Source organism: Kogia breviceps, chromosome 10 (genome assembly GCF_026419965.1).
Source record: "Kogia breviceps isolate mKogBre1 chromosome 10, mKogBre1 haplotype 1, whole genome shotgun sequence".
Lineage (NCBI taxonomy): Eukaryota > Metazoa > Chordata > Mammalia > Artiodactyla > Physeteridae > Kogia > Kogia breviceps.
The window spans coordinates 40,788,589-40,812,164 of NC_081319.1; the positions used below are offsets into that span (position 1 = coordinate 40,788,589).

At 47.1% G+C, this 23,576-nt stretch overlaps 1 protein-coding gene across 8 annotated transcripts; it reads left to right on the plus strand.

The window, feature by feature from the left end:
- Positions 1 to 610: 610 nt before the first annotated feature.
- ELP6 (elongator acetyltransferase complex subunit 6) lies at positions 611 to 19,840 on the plus strand. 8 transcript variants are annotated; one of them, XM_067044364.1, is made up of 9 exons: positions 611 to 782; positions 1,802 to 1,925; positions 2,186 to 2,280; positions 3,919 to 3,997; positions 5,218 to 5,288; positions 7,971 to 8,089; positions 9,487 to 9,688; positions 11,463 to 11,609; positions 19,643 to 19,840. In XM_067044364.1, exons 3-9 carry the CDS (start codon positions 2,227 to 2,229, stop codon positions 19,835 to 19,837), a joined length of 867 nt encoding a protein of 288 aa, XP_066900465.1. In that variant the 5' UTR covers positions 611 to 782; positions 1,802 to 1,925; positions 2,186 to 2,226; the 3' UTR covers positions 19,838 to 19,840. The 8 variants fall into 8 exon arrangements, with proteins under 8 accessions (XP_066900465.1, XP_058933055.1, XP_066900468.1 ...); XM_067044367.1 differs by lacking the exons at positions 611 to 782; positions 1,802 to 1,925; positions 19,643 to 19,840 and adding exons at positions 14,719 to 14,745; positions 15,935 to 16,311 and having other exon boundaries at positions 2,108 to 2,280; XM_059077072.2 differs by lacking the exons at positions 611 to 782; positions 1,802 to 1,925; positions 19,643 to 19,840 and adding an exon at positions 13,096 to 15,405 and having other exon boundaries at positions 2,073 to 2,280.
- The last annotated feature ends 3,736 nt before the right edge of the window (positions 19,841 to 23,576 follow it).

Genomic DNA, 23,576 nt, shown 5'->3' on the forward strand with positions numbered 1-23,576 from the left:
TTTGCATCAATTTTTCACTTCTACCTATAAGTGATATCATATGATTTTTCTTTTTCTCATTTTACTTTGTATGGTCATCTCTATGTATATCTATGTTCCTACCAATGGCATTATTTCATTCCTTTTTTTTTTTTTTTTTTTTTTAATTTTTGTGGTACGTGGGCCTCTCACTGTTGTGGCCTCTCCCGTTGCAGAGCACAGGCTCCGGATGCGCAGGCTCAGCGGCCATGGCTCACGGGCCCAGCCGCTCCACGGCATGTGGGATCTTCCCGGACCGGGGCACGAACCCGTGTCTCCTGCATCAGCAGGCGGACTCTCAACCACTGCGCCACCAGGGAAGCCCTATTTCATTCTTTTTATGGCTGAGCAATAGGATTAAATTCTTCGGTTCACTATGTTAATATGTACTAGTATAGGATGGTCTAACTCACGTGGGCTATATTAGTGGTATGAAGCAGCACTCATTTTCTGGGAAAGGGGATATTTCGGTTTTGTCTTAGACAACGTTCATGTTCCGTGGTCAACATTATGATGGATTTGTGTAGTTTTGTCTTTATCCATCACAATGAGGCTGATGTTGTTGTTTTGTGAAACTGTTCACACTTGACAGGAAAACATGGAGACCTAGCTTTGAGTGTCAGGGCAGCCCCTGGATGCCCCTGCCTGCTTTCCTCTTTCTCACACAGCAGTAATCATGAAACATCCACTCTCGGCTGGAGGATCTAAGTGATTTTGACATAGAGACAGGAGCCTCCATTTCCAGCCTAGATGCAGAGCTTCAGGTAAGTGACTACATTCCACATCTATCTTTTTTAAAAAAAAATAAATTTATTTATTTATATTTTATTTTTGGCTGCGTTGGGTCTTCGTTGCCATGCACGGGCTTCTCATTGCAGTGGTTTCTCTTGTTGCAGAGCACAGGCTCTAGGTGCGTGGGCTTCAGTAGTTTTGGCTCGCAGGCCCTAGAGCGCAGGCTCAGTAGTTGTGGCGCACGGGCTTTAGTTGCTCCGAGGCATGTGGGACCTTCCTGGACCAGGGCTCGAACCCGTGTCCCCTGCATTGGAAGGCGGATTCTCAACCACTGCGCCATCCAGGGAAGACTCACATCTATCTTAATCTTCTCATTTCCATGGAACCCCTGGGCTACTTTGCAGTCCAGGCCACATTTTGACTTTTTCTTCAAACAGCTGTGCTCTGATGTGAACGCATCAAAACACTGCTTCATTTAAATTTCCCCTGAACCCAGATCCTCATACAACTTTCTTCTGTGCTTGTTGATAGGCCTGTGGGCTCCACTTGTTTGCTATCTCCCTCACTGTAATGATCAAATAAACTTGACTTATTCGAATTACACGTTTATCCCTGGGGATCTGAGGTTGATTGGGCTAGAAGAAAACTATACATGGTATACTAGATATAAATGGTATGGAAAAAAAAAAGCGGGGGAAAGGATAAGAAGTGCTGGGGAAGGGGCTGTTTGCGATTTAAATAGAATGCTTACGAAACACCTCGGTGATAAAGTGACATCTGAGCAAAGATCTGAAAGAAGTGGGTGATGTTTTGAACGGTTGAGTAGGAAAAGAGCAGTAGAGGAAGGGGAAACAGTGCAAAAGCCCCGAGAAGGAGCTTGTAGAGCGTGTTTCAACCACACTTGGTCAGTGACCCTACGTTGACAACCTCTTTAATTCCGAAACCTACCCCCACTCCATCGTTACCCCCTTATCCTTCTTTTTCGTTTTTCCATAGAACTTTTCAATATATCATTCCGTGTTCATTATGTTTGTTTTCTGCTTTGCGCGAGGGAGGGCATCTTCGCCAGTCTGGGTCACCGATGCAGCTCGAGCATCTAGCAGTGTAGGGCACGCCGCAGGAGCTCGACAGGACGTACTGTTCGGAGGCCCCGGGCCGGAGAGAGAGCGGTCAAGGTAAGGAGGAAGTGACCGGTCTCCTGGGGCCTCGGAGGGGGGAAGCCCCAGCTGGGGATCTGCAGGTAAGGAGCCGCACCTCCCAGCGTCCCAGTCTCCCGGCCGGATGCGCAGCCCCGCGCGTGCGCCGGGTGCCCGGATCAAGGCGCCCGCCCGATTGGCTGCGGCCAGTGACTAGAAGCGGCGTTGCGCGTGCGCGCTCCTTCCCCGCAGTCTTGAGGCGTGGTTTTGCTCTTAAGCCTCCGCTGTTTCCGCGGCAGCTCCACCTTCACCTGTAGAGTGCTCGTTCCCGTTGCTCGGAATGTTCCCGGAACTCAATAACCTTCTCAACACCACCCCTGACCAGGCGGAGCAGGTAAGAGATTGCACGGTCGGGAAGGGGGCGCGTCCTGGGAGCGTGGCGGAAGACCGTACGGGAAGCGCACGCGGACCCGTGAGAAATAACGCGACGTCCGGGGACCCCGGAGTGCCTGGGAGTTGTAGTCCAAAGAGGGCCCGCCGGGGCTGGCCTGGACATTTGGGCTTGTGGGAGGTGGGCATCTGGCGCCTTCTCAAAGGTCGTGCGTGCCCTTGAAAGTCCATAGGAAGCATGTCCGATGTTTGGATTGGCTTAAGTTCACAGACGTGTACCGGGCGAGCCCTTTGCGTGTTCAGTGTGGGAGTTCCGGCGCCCCAAAAGAGGCTGCCTGAGAGGAGAAGAGAGTTCGACACTCCATCCATCACGTGGGACCATCTTCTTAACCACCCTGAGCTTCCCTCTGGCTCGGGAGCGCTCGGCAGGTCGCAGTGAATGCTGCTGCACCTCTTCCTCCTTGTGTTCTCGAATAGTGCTTTTTGAAGCTGCTCTCAGCCAACGTTGGATTGTAGGAGTCCACCTTCGGCACCACAGGCTCGCTACTCTTGCTTTCTTCTCCCTCCTCACACTCTAGGGCATTTCGAAAATTTCCACGCTTTCGCCCAAGGGTTACCTCTCCTAGGAATATACCTGACTTATTTCATAGCTGTTGTCTTTCTGATGAAATGGTAAGCTCTTCCAGAAAGGCAAGGCACCAAGTGTGTAAAGCCTTTTTATGATTCTCTAATGCCTGGAAAATAGTATTCGGTGGATACTTGCGCATCTTAATTGCCCAGCAGTTCTTCTCTGCCCAAGCCTCCAGATGGCGCTGGTTACCTTGCCAGTTACTACTAGCACCTCCAAAGTCCAAGCCCAGGGCCACCGGGAATGGAGGATAGAAGTGGGCGCCAGCAAATGACAAATGGCGCTAGGGTTAACACTCAAGTTCTGCTAGTGTGATCTTTCATATTTTATAAGTGAAAAAAATCACAACAGCACAGAGACGACCTTCCCTGTCACTGAGAAGGAACTAGGGGTGGCTGGAGCAGGGCAGCCAGGCCCTGCAAAGACCATTGTTAGAGGTCTTTCCAGGGCTCTCCATGATCAGAGCTCTGCCTGAAGCAGTTTCCAGGGCCTTTGGGAGGAGGACTTTGATACTGGAAGTCTCTGTCAACAACTACTTCTTCACTCTCCCCTATCTAGGGGACAGAATTGGAAGCAGGATTAGAAATAGGGAGGAAGCTGGATCAGATGACTTTTTTAGAAGACCCCTTGAAATCTTGGCAGTCAGTGATTTTTGTTGGATTCCATGATGAAAGCTTCCTTTGTTCAGGATTTAATTCTCTCCAAGACTGGTGAGGAAGAGAAGGGATTCTATTCTTTATTGCCTTGGGAATTATGTGGTTGAGATATGCTTGCCCATAATGAGTGACTTAATACCATTCATTTTTATTATTAGTTTTTCCATAATTTTGACTTATTTTCTTCTTTTTGTGGTTAAATACACACACACACACACACACACACACACACACACACACACGCAGAGTCTCCAGGTGTAGAAATTTAGGGGTGGATACAACCGACTAGATTTTGATACTCAGCTGACCTCTTTCCTGGGAGTCTAATTCATCTTTTTGTGTTCTTCTTAACTTTTAGGGGAAACTGACTCTACTCTGTGATGCCAAGACAGATGGCAGCTTCCTTGTGCACCATTTTCTCTCCTTCTATCTCAAAGGTATGGACTGTAGATAAAGAAAACCCAAGGCAAAAAAAAAAAAAAAAAAAGCCTGATTCAGGAAGCAATAGGAATCATATTAACTAGCCAGGGCTTTGGTGTTCGGGCAGCTAGATGGCTGTTTATCAGGTAACTGATTACTGGACCATCTTGTTCCGTCTCCTACTCTGCCAGAGAGTGGTATGTACTCCCTGTATCCAGTCCCGCCTTCCACTTCTCCACGTCCTGCATAGGCAGTGCCTCCCTGAGGTCCTTGTGTTGCTTTCTCATTTAGTTGCTCCTTGGTCCTTGTCTATTTTGAAGTCTCTAGGCACTTGACCCATTAACACTTTGCCCTGGCAGTAGATGCTTCCTAAAGAACACAGGGAAGAAAACAGCATGGCCACTGCAATTCACACACAGAGATTGATTAGAAGAAGAAAACAGCCAAATGAAAAAAAAAAGACTTACTGATTCTCATTGAGTCCCCACTGAGGCAGGCCAGGAAACAAGGTAGACCTTTGGCACTCTTTTTTTTTTTTTTTTTGCGGTATGCGGGCCTCTCACTGTTGTGGCCTCTCCCGTTGCGGAGCACAGGCTCCGGACGCACAGGCCCAGCGGCCATGGCTCACGGGCTTAGTTGCTCCGCGGCATGTGGGATCTTCCCGGACCAGGGCACGAACCCGTGTCTCCTGCATCGGCAGGCGGATTCTCAACCACTGCGCCACCAGGGAAGCCCTGGCACTCTTAATTGTAATAATTTACAGCTTTGAAAGTTATTTTCCTTTCCAGATGATGTTACTGTCAGCTTATAAAGAGCAAGAGAATCTACAGATAAATTATTAGAATTAATTATGTTCATAAGGTAGCTAGAGCTTCTTTGTGTTCTCCTTGTCTCCTCTTGGGTATAAGACTAGTTTAAAAAATCCATTGTATCTCTCTACACCAACAAGCAATTAGAAAAATATAATTTTTTAAAAACCCACAATTTATTTTCAGTGGAACAAATTAAGATTCCTAGTAATACCTCTCACAGAGGAAGTACATCTAAGAATCAGTGAAATAAGGTATAATTATTAAATACGAAAAAAAGTACATCTTAGAATCAAATTGGGTATGTCAGGTTGCAAGGCCTCGGTTCTCTAGATCTGCCTCATTGCTTTTGTTTCCAGAGGTATGAAGTATACGAGACTGATTGTAAGTAGAGACTTTATTAAAAATCAGTTTATTTTATTTTCCAGCTAATTGTAAAGTCTGCTTTGTGGCACTCATCCAGTCCTTCAGTCACTACAATATCGTGGGACAGAAGCTGGTAAATATTTTAGAACTCCGTGATGAGATCCCTGAGTGAGTGTGTGTGCCAAGCATGTGTGAGTGTGCTGTCAGGCTGGGCTTCCCTGTTTGGGTTGTGGAGAATTTAGCAAGGGAGGGACTAAGGAAATCATGGAATCCTGAACCCCTTCTCTGAAGGGCTAAGGCAGCATCTCTATGTGTTTTGTTAATTTATAAAGTTTGTAGAATCAGATCTGGTGTGTGTTTTTATTTTATTTTATTTTTTTTTTAATTTTTTTTTTTTGGTGTGTGTTTTTAAAAAATATTTATTTATTTGGTTGCACTGGGTCTTAGTTTCGGCAGGCGGGCTTCTTAGTTGCGGCATGTGAACTCTTAGTTGCGGCATGCATGTGGGATCTAGTTCCCTGACCAGGGATCGAACCTGGGCCCCCTGCATTGGGAGCACGGAGTTTTATCCACTGCCCCACAAGGGAAGTCCCAGATCTGTTGTTAATTAATCAAACCCGTCTCTGTTGAGTCTGGACCAGTTAAGGTTTTCTCCTTCTTGGTGTGAGGTTTAATCTTGTTCCTAGTGAATGAGAGATCACAGCTTGGTCTGCTGCCAAGTTGAGTGCCTCCCACTGTGTCTCCCTAAGTCTAGGGCTTAGGACCCAAATGTGGGGAGAGGCAGGTGCTTTTGTCATGTGCCCCTTACCTCATCTTGGTTTGCCCCTTATCTCATCAGATGCAGCCAAGCAAGAATAAGATGGCCCAGAGGCTGGTGAACCTCCAAGCCTGGCTTGGCCCATTACTTGTGACCTGTGACCTGGTGAATCTACTGGGTTGTTATTGTAGTGTGGTTTTTTTTGTTTGTTTGTTTTTTTAAAGTCCTGCTAGGATTTATTTTAAAATTTATTTTATTTATTTTTTGGCTGCGTTGGGTTTTTGTTGCTGTGCGCGGGCTTTCTCTAGTTGCGGCGAGCAAGTGCTACTGTTCGTTGCAGTGCGCGGGCTTCTCGTCGCGGTGGCTTCTTTTTGTTGCAGAACATGGGCTCTAGGCGCGCGGGATTCAGTAGTTGCAGCATGCAGGCTCAGTAGTTGTGGCTCACGGGCTTAGTTTCTCTGCGGCATGTGGGATCTTCCCGGACCAGGGCTCGAACCTGTGTCCCCTGCATTGGCAGGCAGATTCTTAACCACTGCGCCACCAGGGAAGTCCCTTGTAGTGTGTTTTTGCTTTTTGTTTTGATTAGGTCAGCCTCAGAGAGGGAGAGAACCAGGCCACCCATCAGCAGTGATCTTTGAAGTGCCAGTCATACTATTGGGCCACATCACTGCCTCTTCTCTGATGGGGAGAAAACAATAAGAGAGTGAGAGAAGGGTAAGCTCTTTCTCATCCTTTGCAGGGAAGGGAGAAGTTCCTGTGTTAGAGGTCAGATCGTGAGCTCAGGGAGCACTGTCATGTCATGAACATGTATTGCATTCCAGGTCTTTGAGGCATGTCTGTGGCCCTAGCATCTGTTTTTATAGATGAGAAAGTTGTGTATTCTCATATCCAGTTTGGCTGCTTTTTCTGTTACCTTGCAGTCATCAACACAGCAGGAATGACATGCACAGCAGTGGGTGTGCAAAGTGCTAGAGCATGAGCTTCCATCCTCTTGGTGTATTATTGTTCTTACATCAGGAGAATGGTAATGAGTGAGAGCAAAGGTGATGATCAGGAATCCTTCTCTCTGCCAGGGTGCCTACTGTTGCTAATGGTGTTACATATAGTGAACTCTGGTGTATGAATGAGTGATAGAGGCCTGGTCTAGGGGCATGAGGAGTCTAAGGAGTTCCATGTCACCTGTTTCTGCACAGACAGAACGGTGGGTTGCACATTTAGATGGTGTCACCATCTCTGGGTGTTTGTTGAAATGCACATTCTTGGGCCCTGCCCCCAAGGCTTCTGGTTCTGGAGATCTGGAGTGGGGCTCAGGGATCTGCATTTTAATCAGGTATCTCAAGTGATTGTTAATGCGTGTTTCATGAAGACCTATATTTAAGAAGTGCTGGTCTAGAGCAGGGGTTGACCAACCACAGCCTGCACCCCCTGTTTTTTGTAGATAAAGTTTTATTAGAACACAGCCAGCCCCATCTGTTCATGAATGGTCTATGGCTGCTCTTGCTCTACGGTAGCAGAGTTGAGTAGTTGCAGTAGAGAATGTCATCCTGCCACCGTCTTTACTGTTATTATTTACTTACTGTATTTTTCTTTGAATATTTGAATTTTATTTAATTTATTTTTTTATACAGCAGGTTCTTATTAGTTATCTATTTTATACATATTAGTGTATACATGTCAATCCCAATCTCCCAATTCATCCCACCCCCCCTTAGTGTTTTTAAAATTTTGTAACTACATGCCCTTAAAAAAGAAACTTTATATTACTATTATAAATTAAAAACCAGTACTGAGTAATCATAAAAATAAATATATAAGCAAAAGAAAGTAAATTTTTAAAAAATGTGACAGGTAGATGTAAATGCACATCTGAAAGCAGAACGGGGACTGTGTGTTGGGAACACCCAGGGGAGGCAAGACATGGGCTCCTCTGGAGGGTGGACAGGCACACGTCTGCAGGGTTCAGAACGTGTCTGGAGCCCTCTCGTGAGCTGGAGTCTAGCCTCTCTGATGGGTCCCCTGCAAGGCGCAGGAACTCACTCGCCTCTCCGTTGGGTGTAGGGTGTCAGCCTGACCACAGCGCGGGAATGCGGGCAGCTCGTGTTCCTCGAGGGTCTCAAGTCCGCGGTGGACGTCTTCTTTCGGCCTCAGGAGGAGCCACACCCCCTGCAGTTCCTCAGGTCAGTCAGCCCACGACCCAGCCCAGAGCACACCTGGCAGGTAGGCCCAGCCCAGGGTTGCTGTGTGATTCCTTCTCCTCATTGTATGGGAGGGCAGAGCTGGCTTCAGGAGTCAGATACCTCCCTGGTATCACAGCATTATCGGAAGGTCCTTGGCTCTGACCGTGGGCCAGAGGGTGTGTGGCTGTCCCTGAAGCGATAGAAAGCATTATTTGCTGGACATGTGGCAGAACAGTGTGCTTTGCTGGTTTTTCCAACCCTGGCTCAGAGCCCTAGCACGCACCTCTGTTCTGTTCTTGGTTTGATACGCGGTCAGCAAACTATGAGCCATGGGCCAGCTACCTGTTTTGGTAAATAAAGTTTTGTTGGAATAGCCACATTCATTTGCTCGCATATTGTCCCTGGCTGTGTGGCACTACAGCAGCAGAGGTGAGAGTTGAGACAGGGAGTGTATGACCCACAAGCCTAAAATATTTACTGTTGGCCCTTTAAGAAAACGTTTGTTGCCTGCAGTTTGGTGTTCCTGCTTCTTGTCTTTCATGAGCATCAGTCACAGATGTAGCAGATGCCGCGCCTGGCGGCTGTGTTTCCTCCACCCCAGGGAGTCTGTAAGGGACCTCTCCCTGCCCTGCCCTCCCTCAGACTCAGCCTTACATAGTGGCCGGGCTCAGTGTGGAGTCAGAAGGCCACGTGTCCTGACCCTGTGTGTGTGGCCTGGGGCACAGCCCTTCGCGTCTCTGAACCTGGGTGTCTTTGTCTGAATGCGTGGGCCTGGTTTACACCTGAGCCCAGGTTATAGGGCACTGTTGTCCCTGCTGTCAGTGGGGCTCAGCCCTGGAGTGTGGGGCAGTGGGGCCAGTGCCTGGGCCCCAGGCCCCGACCTATTGCTGGGAGACAACTGCTGTAGTCACTGGAGAGATGGAGGTAGCAGGGCCATGTGTGTCAGAAACAGGTCGGACCTGGTACGCACACGAGCACACCGGTAGCCCTTAGACTGCTGCCCTCACCCCCGGACACCTGAACCATTGCTTAGCTTTCATACCCAATTGTGACCTCCTGGGAAGGCCTCTCCTGCCCAGTCCCAATGAGTCTTTCAGATGCCTTAAGCTCTTGGATTGAGAGGCTGTATGAGCCTCGGGGGCTGCTTATTACTGTGTCCACCAGTTTTTAGCACAGTTCTTTGTACCTAGTAGACCTCAGGGAATATTTGAACTGAAGTAAATGTACTCAGGTGTGCATGCGTACCTTTTCTTTCCAGCCAGATCGTGAGCCCCTTGGTGCCAAGGACTGGAATCCAGTTCCTTCCCTCCCCCTAACCCTTTCCTGTGGTGCTGCACAGTCTCATAAACACTTGTAGAGCACGTGAGCTCTCTGGTAACTTTTGCCCTGTGTCCCAGGGAGGCCAACTCTGGGAACCTGCAGCCACTGTATGAGTTTGTGCAGGAGGCCCTGAAGCCCATGGACAGTGGAGAGGTGGCCTGGAGGTGCCCGGTGCTGCTGGTGGACGACCTCAGTGTGCTGCTAAGCCTGGGCGTGGGGGCAGTGGCGGTGCTGGACTTCGTCCACTACTGCAGAGCCACTGTGTGCCGGGAATGGAAGGTAATCATGGGCCTGATCCCTGGGCTCCTGCTTGTGACCCGTATGGGCCGACAGGCCCAGGCCTCACTTGCTTGCAGTGATCTTTTCTGTTTAATTGCTTGGGGCTTTGGCTTTACCCTGGCAGGCCCAGGAACCTTTCAGTCAACGCACCTTGCTCTCCACTACCTGCCATTGATGAAAAATAAGGCCCTGAAAACTAAAAGGGTACCTGGCACTGTCTTTAACGGGGCTGGTCATTTGCGGTACTGTGGCTGTCCCCGCTCTGCCACGCGCTGTCCTATCGCTCTGAGTGTGTTTTGAAGGTTGGCTGAGATAATGGGTGTAAAACTGCTTTAAAAGTTGTGAGGTGAAAAAAAAAAAATTGTGAGGTGAAAGGACCTCCTTGGCGGTCCAGTGGTTAAAACTCTGTGCTTCCACTGCAGGGGCACGGGTTCGATCCCATCCCGCATGCCGCAAGGGGCAGCCAAAAAAAACGAATATGAAAATTGTGAGGTGCAATACAGGGATAGGTTGTAACCTACATTGTCAAGTGGTGAGGCAAAAATAGAAATTCTGCCATACTAGAGATTTTATTTTATTTATTTTTAAATTTTTATTTATTTATTTGCGTTGCGTGGGCCTCTCACTGTTGTGGCCTCTCCCATTGTGGAGCACAGGCTCAGAGGCCATGGCTCACGGGCCCAGCCGCTCCGCGGCGTGTGGGATCTTCCTGTACCCAGGCATGAACCCGTGACTCCTGCATCGGCAGGCGGATTCTCAACCACTGCGCCACCAGGGAAGCCCCCATACTAGAGATTTTAACAAACGAGAACAGCTGTGGTGCCCGTCTCCCAGGAACCAGACTGCAAGAGTTACGTGAGGGGAAGCTTGTAGCATGGCAGCTCAGCATGTGGCCCACAGGGCCAGGCTGGGTGCAGAGCAGTGGGGGGAGGGTAAATGGGTTGGCCAGGCGTGTGTGGATCCAGCAGTGCATGTTGCTCACCTCTGCGTGCAAGGTCCTGCCTGGAAGCTGGGGTCAGGGGACCTTCTGAGGCCGTCCTGGCTACAGTCAGAGGGACAGGTGCCAGGGTGATGGGGAAAGAAGAGAAGGAGGAGGAAATGTATGGGGCTTGGAGGACACAGTTCACTGGGGCTTATGGAGGGAGTGAAGCAGTCAGAGTCAGCTGCTGCAGCTCAGCCTGCTCTGTGGCCCACTACCAACCTCTTTTTGTAGAAATACTTCTTTTAGTTGAAAAAGTAAAACTTAGGAATAGTTCAGTAAAGAAAAAAAGAAGATATAAACAGTATAAAGGCTATTTTAGCCAAAAGTAATTGTGTTTTCCTCCGTTGTATATCCTTCCAGAGAGTCTATGCAGTCATGAACATGTTTGTATGTACACTTGTCTCCCTGCATTTTTCTTCACATTATTGGTAACCTACCATTCACACAGTTTGGTACTTCTTTTCTTTTACTAACACACAGTATGTTTTGCTGTCCATTGCCCCAAAACAGAACACACAGATCTGCTTTATTCTTTTTAATAATTGGACACTATTCCTTGCTTGTGGATGAATTGAGCTGGAAGTACAGGTTGGATGTCCTGGTGAAACTATCCAGCAGATGATTGCAGTTATGGTCCTGGAGCCCAGGCACGGGTTGCTTCCCACAAAGCGGATGCTACAGCTGGGAGGCTGATCTGTGAGAGGGGTGCAGGGCAGTGGAGGCTCTGAGAGCCCAGCACACCCTGGTCCTGGCATCCCTTCCCATCAGTCTCCATCATGGTCTCTGTTGCAGGGAAATGTAGTGGCCCTTGTGCACGACAGTGGAGATGCCGAGGACGAGGAGAATGACATCCTGCTGAATGGCCTTGCTCACCAGAGCCACCTGATACTTCGGGCTGAAGGCCTGGCCACTGGCTTCTGCAAGGACGTGCATGGGCAGGTGCGCAGGGACTGGGGCTCACTGGGAGATGCTCGCCTCCTGAGTCTAGGCTGCCCATGGGATAGTGTCCAGCTGTGGGGTGGTCTGGTTGGGGTGTGCCCTCAGGTGGAAGGGAAGCCTCAGAAGTTGTGTGAATGCAGGTCAGAGTCCACCCCAGGTGGTGCTTGGCCCCGTGCACCAAGGCAGGTTTTCCATGGTGGTCCATTTGCAGCCAAAGGGGAGCTCCTGAAGAGAAGATGGCTGTCTACAGGGGAAGGCAGTAAACAGCGGAATTCCTCTGCAGGACCACAGCAGGCTTTGTATATTCAGGCCAACACTGTTCCTTTTAAAATAGAGACTTAGGACTTCCCTGGTGGAGCAGTGGTTAAGAATCTGCCTGCCCATGCAGCGGACATGGGTTTGAGCCCTGGTCCGGGAAGATCCTGCATGCCGCGGAGCAACTAAGCCCGTGTGCCACAACCACTGAGCCTGCGCTCTAGAGCCCACGAGCCACAACTACTGAAGCCCGCACGCCTAGAGCCCGTGCTCAACAACAAGAGAAGCCACCACAATGAGAAGCCCGTGCACCGCAACTAGAGTAGCCCCTGCTCACTGAAACTAGAGAAAGCCTGCGTGCAACAAGGAAGATGCAACACAGCTAAAAAATATTTTTTTTAATAAAAATATAATAAAATAGAGACTTGGGGAGGCCATTCCCCTGGCTGGCGTTGCCTCCCCCACTGCTACCTCTGCTTGGGGTGTTTGGAGTACTGAGGTGGAAGCTGAGTCCTGCCCTGGGAGGGAGGTCAGGTTCTCCCCATGCCCAGGGGCTGCCGTGGTTCTCTGCCTTCTGAAACTTCTCTTTTGGGATCACCCCAAAGCCTTTACCACCTCTTCCAGGTTAACTTCATGTTGACCACTTTTGACCCTTTAAGGGTGGGTGGGCGTTTTGGCCCAGAGTCGTTCAGAGTCCCGTGTGGAAAACAAAGCACAGGCCCAGAGATGCTGTGCTGGTGGTGCGCCTCAGGCATAGCCTGAGGAGAAGCTTCTGCTGGCAGCTTATGGCTCTGAAGCCAGTCAGCCCGCCAGAGCTTTCTAGTCACTAGAGACAAATGTCCAGTCTTCCTGAGACTCGGAATTGAGTGTACACATTCTGTTGTGTTGATCTTCAAAATTCATCTAGCCAAAAAGTACAAAACCACGCACACAGAAAAGACCAAAGGGAAATACACAAAAATACTTTAATGGTTCTTCTCTGGATGGGTTTTTTCTACCTTTTACTTTTCTTTGTCTCTCATGTTTCCTGTAATGAGCAAATATTACTATTGTAATGGAGGGGAAACATTTATTTTTTGGTGGCTGGTAATAAACTTTGTTTTGGAAGTCGGTCCCATTACTGCATGGTGCATGACCTCAATTGAAGGTCACCGATGAGGCAGGAAGGGTTCACAGTGGAGCAGGTATTTGGGGGTGCCTTTCCTCTTTCACTCTTCTCTTTGTCACTTAGCTGAGGATCCTGTGGAGGAGACCATCACAGCCCACAGCCCAGCGTGATCGGAGCCTCACTTACCAGTACAAGATACAGGACAAGAATGTGTCCTTTTTTGCCAAAGGAATGTCTCCTGCTGTTCTGTGACCTGATTTAGGGGCAGCTGAAGCTACCTTGGACTACTTTTAGTTGTGAAAGATAAAGCAACTGAGCAGAAATGGATCTTTACACCTTTGTTGTGGACTGGCAGTTCCACTGTGACCCAGGGATGGTGGAATGGTGCTGTGATGGTTTGCCTTTGTTGCCCTGGGCCCTGTTTAGAAAACACATGAGGAAAACACATGAGGAAAAAAACACATGTGTTTAGAAAACACATGTTGAACTGGGTAAAATGGGTCCTTTGGAGCCTTCCTTGTAAACACGCTTTAGCCCCACTGCCCATTTTTGGTTGTGGTGCCTTTCAGAGCCTGAACGGGTGTGGATGTACTAGCCAGGAGGCAGTCCTGGATGGCAGGTGTCCAAAGTGACAACTAGAATATTCGTGGCCGGCACAAAGTGAGTTCCCACCTCATGGCTTCCTGTGGATTGTCTCATTTATTTTTCACCTTCATCCTGAAAAAGTATTTTCTTCAGTCTAGTCAGGAAATAGGCTTCGAGAGGTTTGGAAGCATGCTCAAAACTGTAGAGCCTGCTGCCAGTAATGGAGGCCCGACTGAAGTCCACTCTTGCTGACTGACTCTCATGGAAACCAGAGGCAGGCTCCTGCCCAGTTCACAAGTTGGCTCTTCTTGTTTCTGTTGTAGCTGAGCACCTGGCCCATATGGTGAGGAGACCAAGCCATCGTGGGCCCGGCACCCTGGCCTTGGCCACACGAGGCCCCATGTAGGGCACAGGTGTTCATGGCCTTGGTGAGGGGGGGAAGGAATGTTCTTGCTGCCAGGTAGGCTAGGACCTTGGGGCGGAGCCAGTGCCTCCCTCACCTGTGAAGACTGAAGGCAGTGAGCTCTTCCCCAGCATCCTGTAGATGCCACTTGCCACACTCAGCCCAAGGTCACCTCTGAGTATTCTCTTAGAATGGGTACATTTTATTGTATGTACATTATACCACAAAGAATCTGATTTTTAAAATAAATGGAAAAATAACACAGCTTTGCAGGGACTAAGGAAGTTTCATATCCATTGTTTAATTTTAACTTTTTTTTTTTTTTTTTTTGTGGTACGCGGGCCTCTCACTGCTGCAGCCCCTCCTGCTGCAGAGCACAGGCTCCGGATGCGCAGTCTCAGCGGCCATGGCTCATGGGCCCAGCCGCTCCACGGCATGTGGGATCTTCCCAGACCAGGGCACGAACCTGTGTCCCCTGCATTGGCAGGCGGACTCTCAACCACTGCGCCACCAGGGAAAGCCCTAATTTTAACTTTTATAAAACATTTTTTAGTCTTTGCAAAAGGGAACAACTTTTCACCCTGCTCCTCAAGTCATACTGACTATTGTGTTAGTTTTTCCATTGAAACAGTAGCTGCTTTTCTTCTCAAAATACTGCAGACTTGATAGAATATTTTAAAATTATGTGTGTAACTTAAAAGAAAGTAGTCATGAAAGAATCCAATGATTCTTTTATTAATATGTCAGTATTTACACAGCTTCCTATGAGCTGCAGTTCTGAATAGGTAAGGCACCACAAAACATTTTTTGCATGATATGCTATTATATTTCTTCACTTGATTTATAAATGTTTTCGTTAAATTTTTAATGTTTAATGGCTACTTGGCATTTTTTGGTGTCATTATATTCTAATTTGCTTAGGTATTCTCTGAGCATGTCGGGTTCTGATTTTTGTAATTATAAATTATGCTGTTAGGAATTTTACATCTATACCTGTTTGGGGATGGGGGTAAGTATTTGTTTCCTTAGAACATTCATTCATTCAACAAATACTGAGCACCTTCTGAGGGTATGACAGTGACAAAATAGGTCACTGATGTTCTAGTAGAGGAGACAGAGACAGTCAACAGAATTGAGAATTAAGAGATACAGAGTTAGACCATGATAAGTGCTCTAAATCAGGGAGGAGGCCTACAATGGGTGAGGAATGATGACATTTTAGAGCCTACTCCCTGAAGTGGAATTTCTGAATGAAAGCATGGACTGACCCTCACATGTCATCAAGTTGTTCTTCAGGATGATGGCGCCAGTTACCAGTGATCTATAGGTTTCTTCCACCAACATTGGGTTAATGACTAGGATATAATTTTCTCTGTTTTCCCATATGTACAGAGCCCATTCCTCACCCTTAATTATTTATCAATTAAAATCTGGTGTCAACGTTATTTTTTATTCTTTGTAATATTCTGTTTTATTTTAAATTTTTTCTTTTTTTAAAAATTACTTTTTGGCTGTGTTGGGTCTTCGTTGCTGCATGCAGGCTTTCTCTAGTTGCTACGAGTGGGGGCTACTCTTCGCTGCGGTACATGGGCTTCTTATTGCGGTGGCTTCTCTTTGTTACGGAGCATGGTCTCTAGGCGCGTGGGCTTCAGTAGTTGCAGCGCATGGGCTCAGTAGTTGTGGCTTGGGCTCTAGAGCACAGGCTCAGTTGCTCTGCAGCATGTGGGATCTTCCCGGACCAGGGCTTAAACCTGTGTCCCCTGCATTGGCAGGCAGATTCTTAACCACTGTGCCACCAGGGAAGTTTTTGTAATATTTTGGAAAGTAAGATTTTATCATTGTCTTTGTTCGTGTATATTTTTCTACATTCTGTTTTTTAAAAACTAACCTTCAGAAACATTTTTTTTTTTTTTTTTTTTTTTTTTCGGTATGCGGGCCTCTCACTGTTGTGGCCTCTCCCGTTGCGGAGCACAGGCTCCGGACGCACAGGCTCAGCGGCCATAGCTCACGGGCTTAGTTGCTCCGCGGCACGTGGGATCTTCCCGGACCAGGGCACGAACCCGTGTCTCCTGCATCGGCAGGCGGATTCTCAACCACTGCGCCACCAGGGAAGCCCCAGAAACATTTTTTAAATATTCGGATATATTCATATATATTCATTAATTCAAGAAATATTTGTAGAACATCTATTTTATATAAGGGGTTATTAAGATAACACATCTGCTGCACTCTAATGGGCATAGAAAATAGGAACTTAATGTGATGCAGTGGAGAAGGTGATGTCCTATACATTATATTGTATAATGTCCTATAAATGTCAATTAAATCTAGTCTACTGTGTCATTTAAAAATTGTGTTTCCTTATTAATTTTTTGTCTGGATGGTCTGTCCATTGGTGTAGGTGAGGTGTTAAAAGTCCTCCACTATTATTGTGTTACCGTTGATTTCCTCTATTTTTTTTTTTTTTTTTTTGTGTGTGTGTGTGGTATGCGGGCCTCTCACTGTTGTGACCTCTCATTGCGGAGCACAGGCTCCGGACACGCAGGCTCAGTGGCCATGGCTCACGGGCCCAGCCGCTCCATGGCACGTGGGATCTTCCCGGACCGGGGCATGAACCCGTGTCCCCTGCATCGGCAGGCGGACTCTCAACCACTGCGCCACCAGGGAAGCCCTGATTTCCTCTTTTATAGCTGTTAGCAGTTGTCTTATGTATTGTGGTGTTCCTATGTTGAGTGCATATATATTTATAATTGTTATATTTTCTTCTTGGATTGATCCCTTGATCATTATGTAGTGTCCTCCTTGTCTCTTGTAACATTCTTTATTTGAAAGTCTATTTTATCTGATATGAGTATTGCTACTCCAGCTTCCTTTTGATTTCCATTTGCATGGAATATCTTTTTCCATCCCCTTACTTTCAGTCTGTATGTGTCCCTAGGTCTGAAGTGGGTCTGTTGTAGACCGCATATATATGGATCTTGATTTTGTATCCATTCAGTGAGCCTGTGTCTTTCGGTTGGAGCATTTAATCCATTCACGTTTAAGGTAATTATTGATATGTATGTTCCTCTTACCATTTTCTTAATTGTTATGGGTTTGTTTTTGTAGGTCCTTTTCTTCTCTTTTGTTTCCCACTTAGAGAAGTTCCTTTAGCATTTGTTGTAGAGCTGGTTTGGTGGTGCTGAATTCTCTTAGCTTTTGCTTCTCTGTAAAGCTTTTGATTTCTCCTTCGAATCTGAATGAGATCCTTGCCGGGTAGAGTAATCTTGGTTGTAGGTTCTTCCTTTTCATCATTTAAAATATATCGTGCCACTCCCTTCTGGCTTGTAGAGTTTCTGCTGAGAAATCAGCTGTTAATGTTATGGGAGTTCCCTTGTGTGTTATTTGTTGTTATTCCCTTGTTGCTTTCAACAATTTTTCTTTGTCTTTAATTTTTGTCAGTTTGATTACTGTGTGTCTTGGCGTGTTTCTCCTTGGGTTTATCCTGCCTAGGTCTCTCTGTGCTTCCTGGACTTAGGTGCCTATTTCTTTCCCATGTTAGGGAAGTTTTCGACTGTAATCTCTTCAAATATTTTCTCAGGTCCTTTCTCTCTTCTCCTTCTGGGGGGACCCCTATAATGCGAATGTTGTTGCATTTAATGTTGTCCCAGAGGTCTCTTAGGCTGTCTTCATTTCTTTTCATTCTTTTTTCTTTATTCTGTTCCATAGCAGTGAATTCCACCATTGTGTCTTCCAGGTCACTTATCTGTTCTTCTGCCTCAGTTATCCTGCTATTGATTCCTTCTATTCAGTTATTGTATTGTTCATCTCTGTTTGTTTGGTCTTTAATTCTTCTAGGTGTTTGTTCTTTAATTCTTCTAGGTCTTTGTTAAACATTTCTTGCATCTTCTCAATGTTTGCCTCCATTCTTTTTCCGAGGTCCTGGATCATCTTCACTTTCATTACTCTGAATTCTTTTTCTGGATGGTTGCCTATCTCCACTTCATTTAGTTGTGTTTCTGGGGTTTTTATCTTGTTCCTTCATCTGGTACAAAGTCCTCTGCCTTTTCATTTTGTCTGTCTTTCTGTGAATGTGGTTTTCCTTCCACAGGCTGCAGGATTGTAGTTCTTCTTGCTTCTGCTGTCTGCCCTCTAGTGGATGAGGCTGTCTTAAACACTCATGTTGATGTTCATAGCAGTATTATTCATAATTGCCAAAAAGTGGAAACAACCCACCAATCATCCAGTGAATGGATAAACAAAATGTGCTAAATCCATACAATGAAATGCTGTTTGGCATAATTAGAAGTGAAGTACTGATACATGCTATAACATGGGTGAACTTCAAAAACTATGCCAGACACAAAGATTATGTATTGCACAATTCTGTGGGACTGGAGGTGAGAAAGGGAAACAATCCACTGGGTTTCTTTTGGGGATTATGAAAATGTTCTAAAGTTAGATTATGGTGATAGTTGCACTTTGCTATACTAAAAATCATTGTACAGTTAAAAGAGGTAAATTTTATGGCATTTAAATTATAGCTACTGAGGTTAGGATCCTGACGCCCTCACTTAGAGCTCTGCTTTAGTAACAAACAGTCCCCAAATCCTAGTGACTTACACTGACAAACATATTCTTCACTCACATTACAAGTCCAGGGGCTATGGGTCATTGCTACAGTTCTGCTCCATGGCCTTTTGGTCCGGGACCCAGGTGGAAGGAGCAGTCCCAATCTGGGACTGCTGTTTTCCTGGCCAAGGGAAAGAACAGGAGGCTCTTCCACACAAGCAGTGGCTCTTAAAGCTTCTTCCAAACCTCTGTAGATCACGTTCATTCACACTCCATTGGTCAAAGCAAGACACATGGCCAAGGCTGACAATGAAGTCACTCACCCTGCAGGGATGCACCACAGTCACTGGACAGTGGGCTGGGCTGTGTGTATGATCCGCTTACAGAGATGGGAACAATGAAGTAATCGACTATAATCACCTTGCTCAAGTGACTTAACCTCTCCAGGCCTCAATTTCATCATCTACAAAGTGGGGAGATAATAAGCCTGTTTCATGGGTTTAAAGAGTTGTCAGGGTGAAATAAGTGATGACGTTTAAGGTAGCCCTGGCATGTAGTTTAAGCATTAGCTATTGCTGCAAAGCCTTACCTTACAAGGCCCTGCTCATAGAGCATCCCCTTGGTGATCCCTGCTCTTTGGTTTCCTGCCAACTAACTCCCTTCCATCCACAGCACTTGGAAATTCAGTGACAGAATTTCAGGGGCTTTGGGGTTGTGCAGATTGACATTTGATGCTGCCTCTCCGTGACCTCCAACAAGTTGTTAAAGCTCTAGGCGCTTTACTTTTTGCATCCTTAAAATGAGGTGTATCTTACCTGCCTCTAAAGGTCATCATGACGATTTTATGAGGTAATATATTGTAAAGCCCATCTCTGGTAAGGAGCCAACAATCAATAGTTTGTCATTATTATTGGCAGCTATTATGACCTTAGTAATATTCTTTATCATATTGCCTGTAAGGTTTTGTTTAAAGGTATGCACTAAGATAACTTCTCTAGTGCAGAGAACTTATATCCCTGGCCTCTGACACATAGTAGGAACTTGACAGGTAATAAAGGCATTGAATGACTACTACTAATACAACTTGAAGATTTTGAATTTTTTTTTTTTTTTTTTTTTTTTTTTTTGCAGTACGCGGGCCTCTCACTGCCGTGGCCTCTCCCGTTGCGGAGCACAGGCTCCGGACGCGCAGGCTCGGCGGCCATGGCTCACGGGCCCAGCCGCTCTGCGGCATGTGGGATCCTCCTGGACTGGGCACGAACCCGTGTCCCCTGCATTGGCAGGCGGACTCTCAACCACTGCGCCACCCAGGAAGCCCGATTTTGAATATTTTTAATGACTGTATCATGGTTATTAAAATGGCTACTGGAGGGGCTTCCCTGGTGGCACAGTGGTTAAGAATCCACCTGCCAATGCAGGGGACACGGGTTCGAGCCCTGGTCTGGGAAGACCCCGCGTGCGTGGAGCAGCTGGGCCCGTGCGCCACAACTACTGAGCCCGTGTGCCACAACCACTGAAGCCCATGCGCCTAGAGCCCGTGCTCTGCAACAAGATAGGCCGCCATAGTGAGAAGCCTGCACGCCGCATCAGACCCCAACGTAACCAAATATAAGTGAATAAATAAATAAATTTAAAAAAAAAAATAAAAATAAAAATAAAAAAATAAATAAAATGGCTACTGGTTATCAGAATCTCAGTGTTTTACATGTGTTCATAGCGATGTAATTTTTTTGAAAACCCCAGAGGTCAGTATTCTTGGTTGCATCTTGGAACCTGACTCCTATGTCCAGGTTCCCTGAGGTTGAGTTAATTTTCCTGGCTGCAGAGCAGCTGGTGCTGCATGTCAGAACCTAAATTCAAACCCAAGGAGTCCAGTCCTGAAGCAGCCCTTTCCACTTTATCACATTGCCAGCTGCTATCACTAATGCTTAATTCAGGGTGAGCATGAGTGTTAGTGCAAGTGATTGCAAGGACAGAGCCCTATCATTGTGAAACACCCTTCTCTGTGTCCATGACAGGCTGAGGTGGCTGGGCAGTGGGCTGGAACCCAGAGTCCTGTGGTGGCCTGCTTGGTCAGTTATCAGAGTGACCTTGGGCAAATCTCTTCACCTCTCAAGGAAGTCTGCTTCATCTGTGAAATAGACCCAGCCCCTATTTTTCAAGATTGTCCTGAGGTTTGGCCCAGCATGGAATCCCAAGAACTGGGAATTGTTATCACTTCTGGATGATCTCTAAGCTCCATTTAGTTTTTTTTTTTAAATTTTGAATTTACCGTGGGGAGCAATCTGAAGTAAGGTTGAGCTTTGGCTAGTTAGGGCAAAATGGAGCTTGAAGACAAAAAAATATTGCCGACCTTTTCAGTAAACAACACATGTTGCCCACCATCAAGGCATCAGCCACCGCAGCTGCCTGCCTCCCAACAACCGTGCACCCCGAGGGGCATTCAGGATGGATGCCCCTCATAGTTAAGATGCTTATCAAAGGAATGATTTCAATGAGCCGACTCTTGCGTCTTCCCATACTTGAGATATCTGTTTTTGTGATTAGCAGTAGTTTTTTGGATATTTGACTACTTCCCCCACCCCCCAGCAAAAACTGCTATATATCCTGGCTCCTCCCTTACCTCTTTGAAACAGTTCCTCAGAGCTATCTGAGAGGCTGTTTTCAGGCTATAGTCCTCAATAATGTCCGCAAGTAATACACCATTTTCAACTTTTAGGTTTTGTGTTGTTTTTCAGTCAACTTTTAGGTTGTGTGTTGAGTTATAAAAACTAAAATTAGGTATCTGCAACTTACCTGGATATGCATAACAAATAAGATGGATAGGTGGATAAAGGTTTTTTGGTTTTTTTTTTTTTAAGAAAAACGTGATACTAAGCAAAACATTCATAGTTGTAGAATCTAGAATATATAGTTGTTAACTGTATGGTTCTTTCAGCTTTTCCCTATGTTTTCATCATAAATTGTTGGAAAAGCCCTAAAATCATGGCCACTTCATTCAGCTCACGGGGGACATTCAGTAGTGGATTCACCTCGGTCCCATGAGCCTTAGGTTCCTCAGAGGGTCCCCAGTGGTTCTTGTGCAGTGGGGGACTCTTGATAGTGCTGCAAGGCACAGAGGCACTTAAGTGCTTGTCAGTTTTGGAGGCCCTTGTTTTGGGGGGAAGGTATCCAGAGCTTGTTGAGCGTCATTCCCCCGTAAACACACGGTGGGTGAAATGGTTGGGTGGGGAGGGGACGGGGAGTGGTGAGGGTGACAGGAGTGCCCAAAAGACAGTCTAGCTAACTCCCTGTGGTAGGGGTTGTGAAAAGACAGGTCTCCAGCAATCTCTGGAGAGAAGACTTTGGTCCAGTGGGCCTGGGGTGGTGCTCAGGGAGAATCCGACTTCACTTTAAACATTCCCCAAGGTGACTCTGCTGTAAGGGAAGCTTGGAACTGCATTCTTTGTAGGAACTTGACAGTAAAGGGAAGAAACTGGGACTTGGTCTGCACGGTGACATTCACTCAGAAAACTAAAAAAATTGGGTAGACTTTATATTTGCCAAAAGGAATGAGGCAGTGGAGAGAGAAGGAAAAACTGGTGACAGAGATCTGAGGTCCTTTTTGCCCAAGTTTTCTGAGGGGCCGGATGATGGCACTGCAAGGGATCAGACACGGAGTGATGTGAGATAATGGGTGTAGGTAAGGCTCCCCACACTGTTCTCTGTTGTTGCCTCTCTAATTTAAAAATAACAAAAAAGAGTTCTTCCTTTATAAACATTCTCATCTAAAGCCAAAAGCCAACTCTGAATACAGGGCAAAATCTTAAAGGTCACTCTGAGCCAAGGTCAGTTGTCCCCACCTGTATGGTCAGGCTACTCAAGATGGCTGCTCTCTTGCTCTCTGTACATTCCCCTGCCCAACCAGTGCCTGCTTCACCTATATCTTATGCACCTGACTGACCTTCCTACGCTCCTGCCCCCACCCCAGCTGGTGATTATTCTTATCAAACGGGTGGTGCCCCTCTGCTGGTTTCCCTGGTACCTAATGAGCCCACCTGACATCAATTCCCTTATAACTGGTAACCTCTCCTTCCACTTGGGAGTGAAGACTGCCGCCATGTCCTGTCCACCGTCCACCGCACACAGTGGGGGTGTCGCTCCAGGACCTTGCTTCAGCTGTGTAAGTTCCCCCATCCATTACACCACGGACGTCTCTGTTGCTGACTCTGGGCTCTTTCTTCGGTCTTGAAGCTGGGCAAGCACAGGGCTTGTAGGCCTGTGGGGTACAGCCCAACACCATTATTGTTTAATTTTACCATGATAGTACTGTGGTGGGCAAGGAGGAGGGCAAGACTTTGGAGAATTTGGAACAGGGTTGATGGGAAAAAGCTGTGAAGAACGCCTGTGAAGGGTGAGGTGGCTGGAGCTGCCTGAAGGGCCACCTCTGATTTTAGCCTTGCACTCTGATTATATCTGCCCTTTATGCAACCCCAGTGCTGCCACCCTCAAGGGCAGGAACAGGATCTATCTGCCATATCCATATAGCACCAGGGTGGGTGCGGGTAAGCTGAGGGGAGCATGCCCAGGGCAGCAGGGTGGGGTGAGGCTGCCCCCTGACACTTGAGACCTGTGTTCACGAGTACATGGGGTGGTGTGATCAAGGTCCCCTGGGCTGGCCCACAGGCAATCACCACAGGCAGCGTCCCAGGATGGGGCAGCGTCCTAGGATGGGCCAGCACTGGGCCCGCTGGGACCTGCACCCTCAACTTGGGCAAAGCCTCCCCTTCTCTTGTGAGACCAGGTAACGAGACTTACCTTGGGGTTTTCAGGAAGGTCAGATGAGAGGACATGTGCAAAGTGCTCAGCTCAGCATGTGGTCCAACCGAAGTTCATGTGCTGGGCGCACAGTGAGGCCAAACAAATGGAAACGTAGGCGTTTGGAGCAGAGAAAGGTTTATTCCAAGGGCCACGCGAGAATGGGCAGCTCGTGCTCGAAAGACCTGAACTCCCTGATGGTTTTCAGGGAAGAGTTTGTATAGGCAAAATTGGGGTGAGGGCTGCAGGGTGGTGTTCCAGGAATCTT

Excerpts from the sequence above, each read along its gene's own strand:
- ELP6 (XM_067044364.1), top strand. The coding sequence starts at position 2,227 with ATGTTCCCGGAACTCAATAACCTTCTCAACACCACCCCTGACCAGGCG. Across the intron at positions 3,998-5,217 it reads TCTCTCCTTCTATCTCAAAG|CTAATTGTAAAGTCTGCTTT; the intron begins GTATGGACTGTA and ends TTTATTTTCCAG. Across the intron at positions 9,689-11,462 it reads CTGTGTGCCGGGAATGGAAG|GGAAATGTAGTGGCCCTTGT; the intron begins GTAATCATGGGC and ends TCTCTGTTGCAG.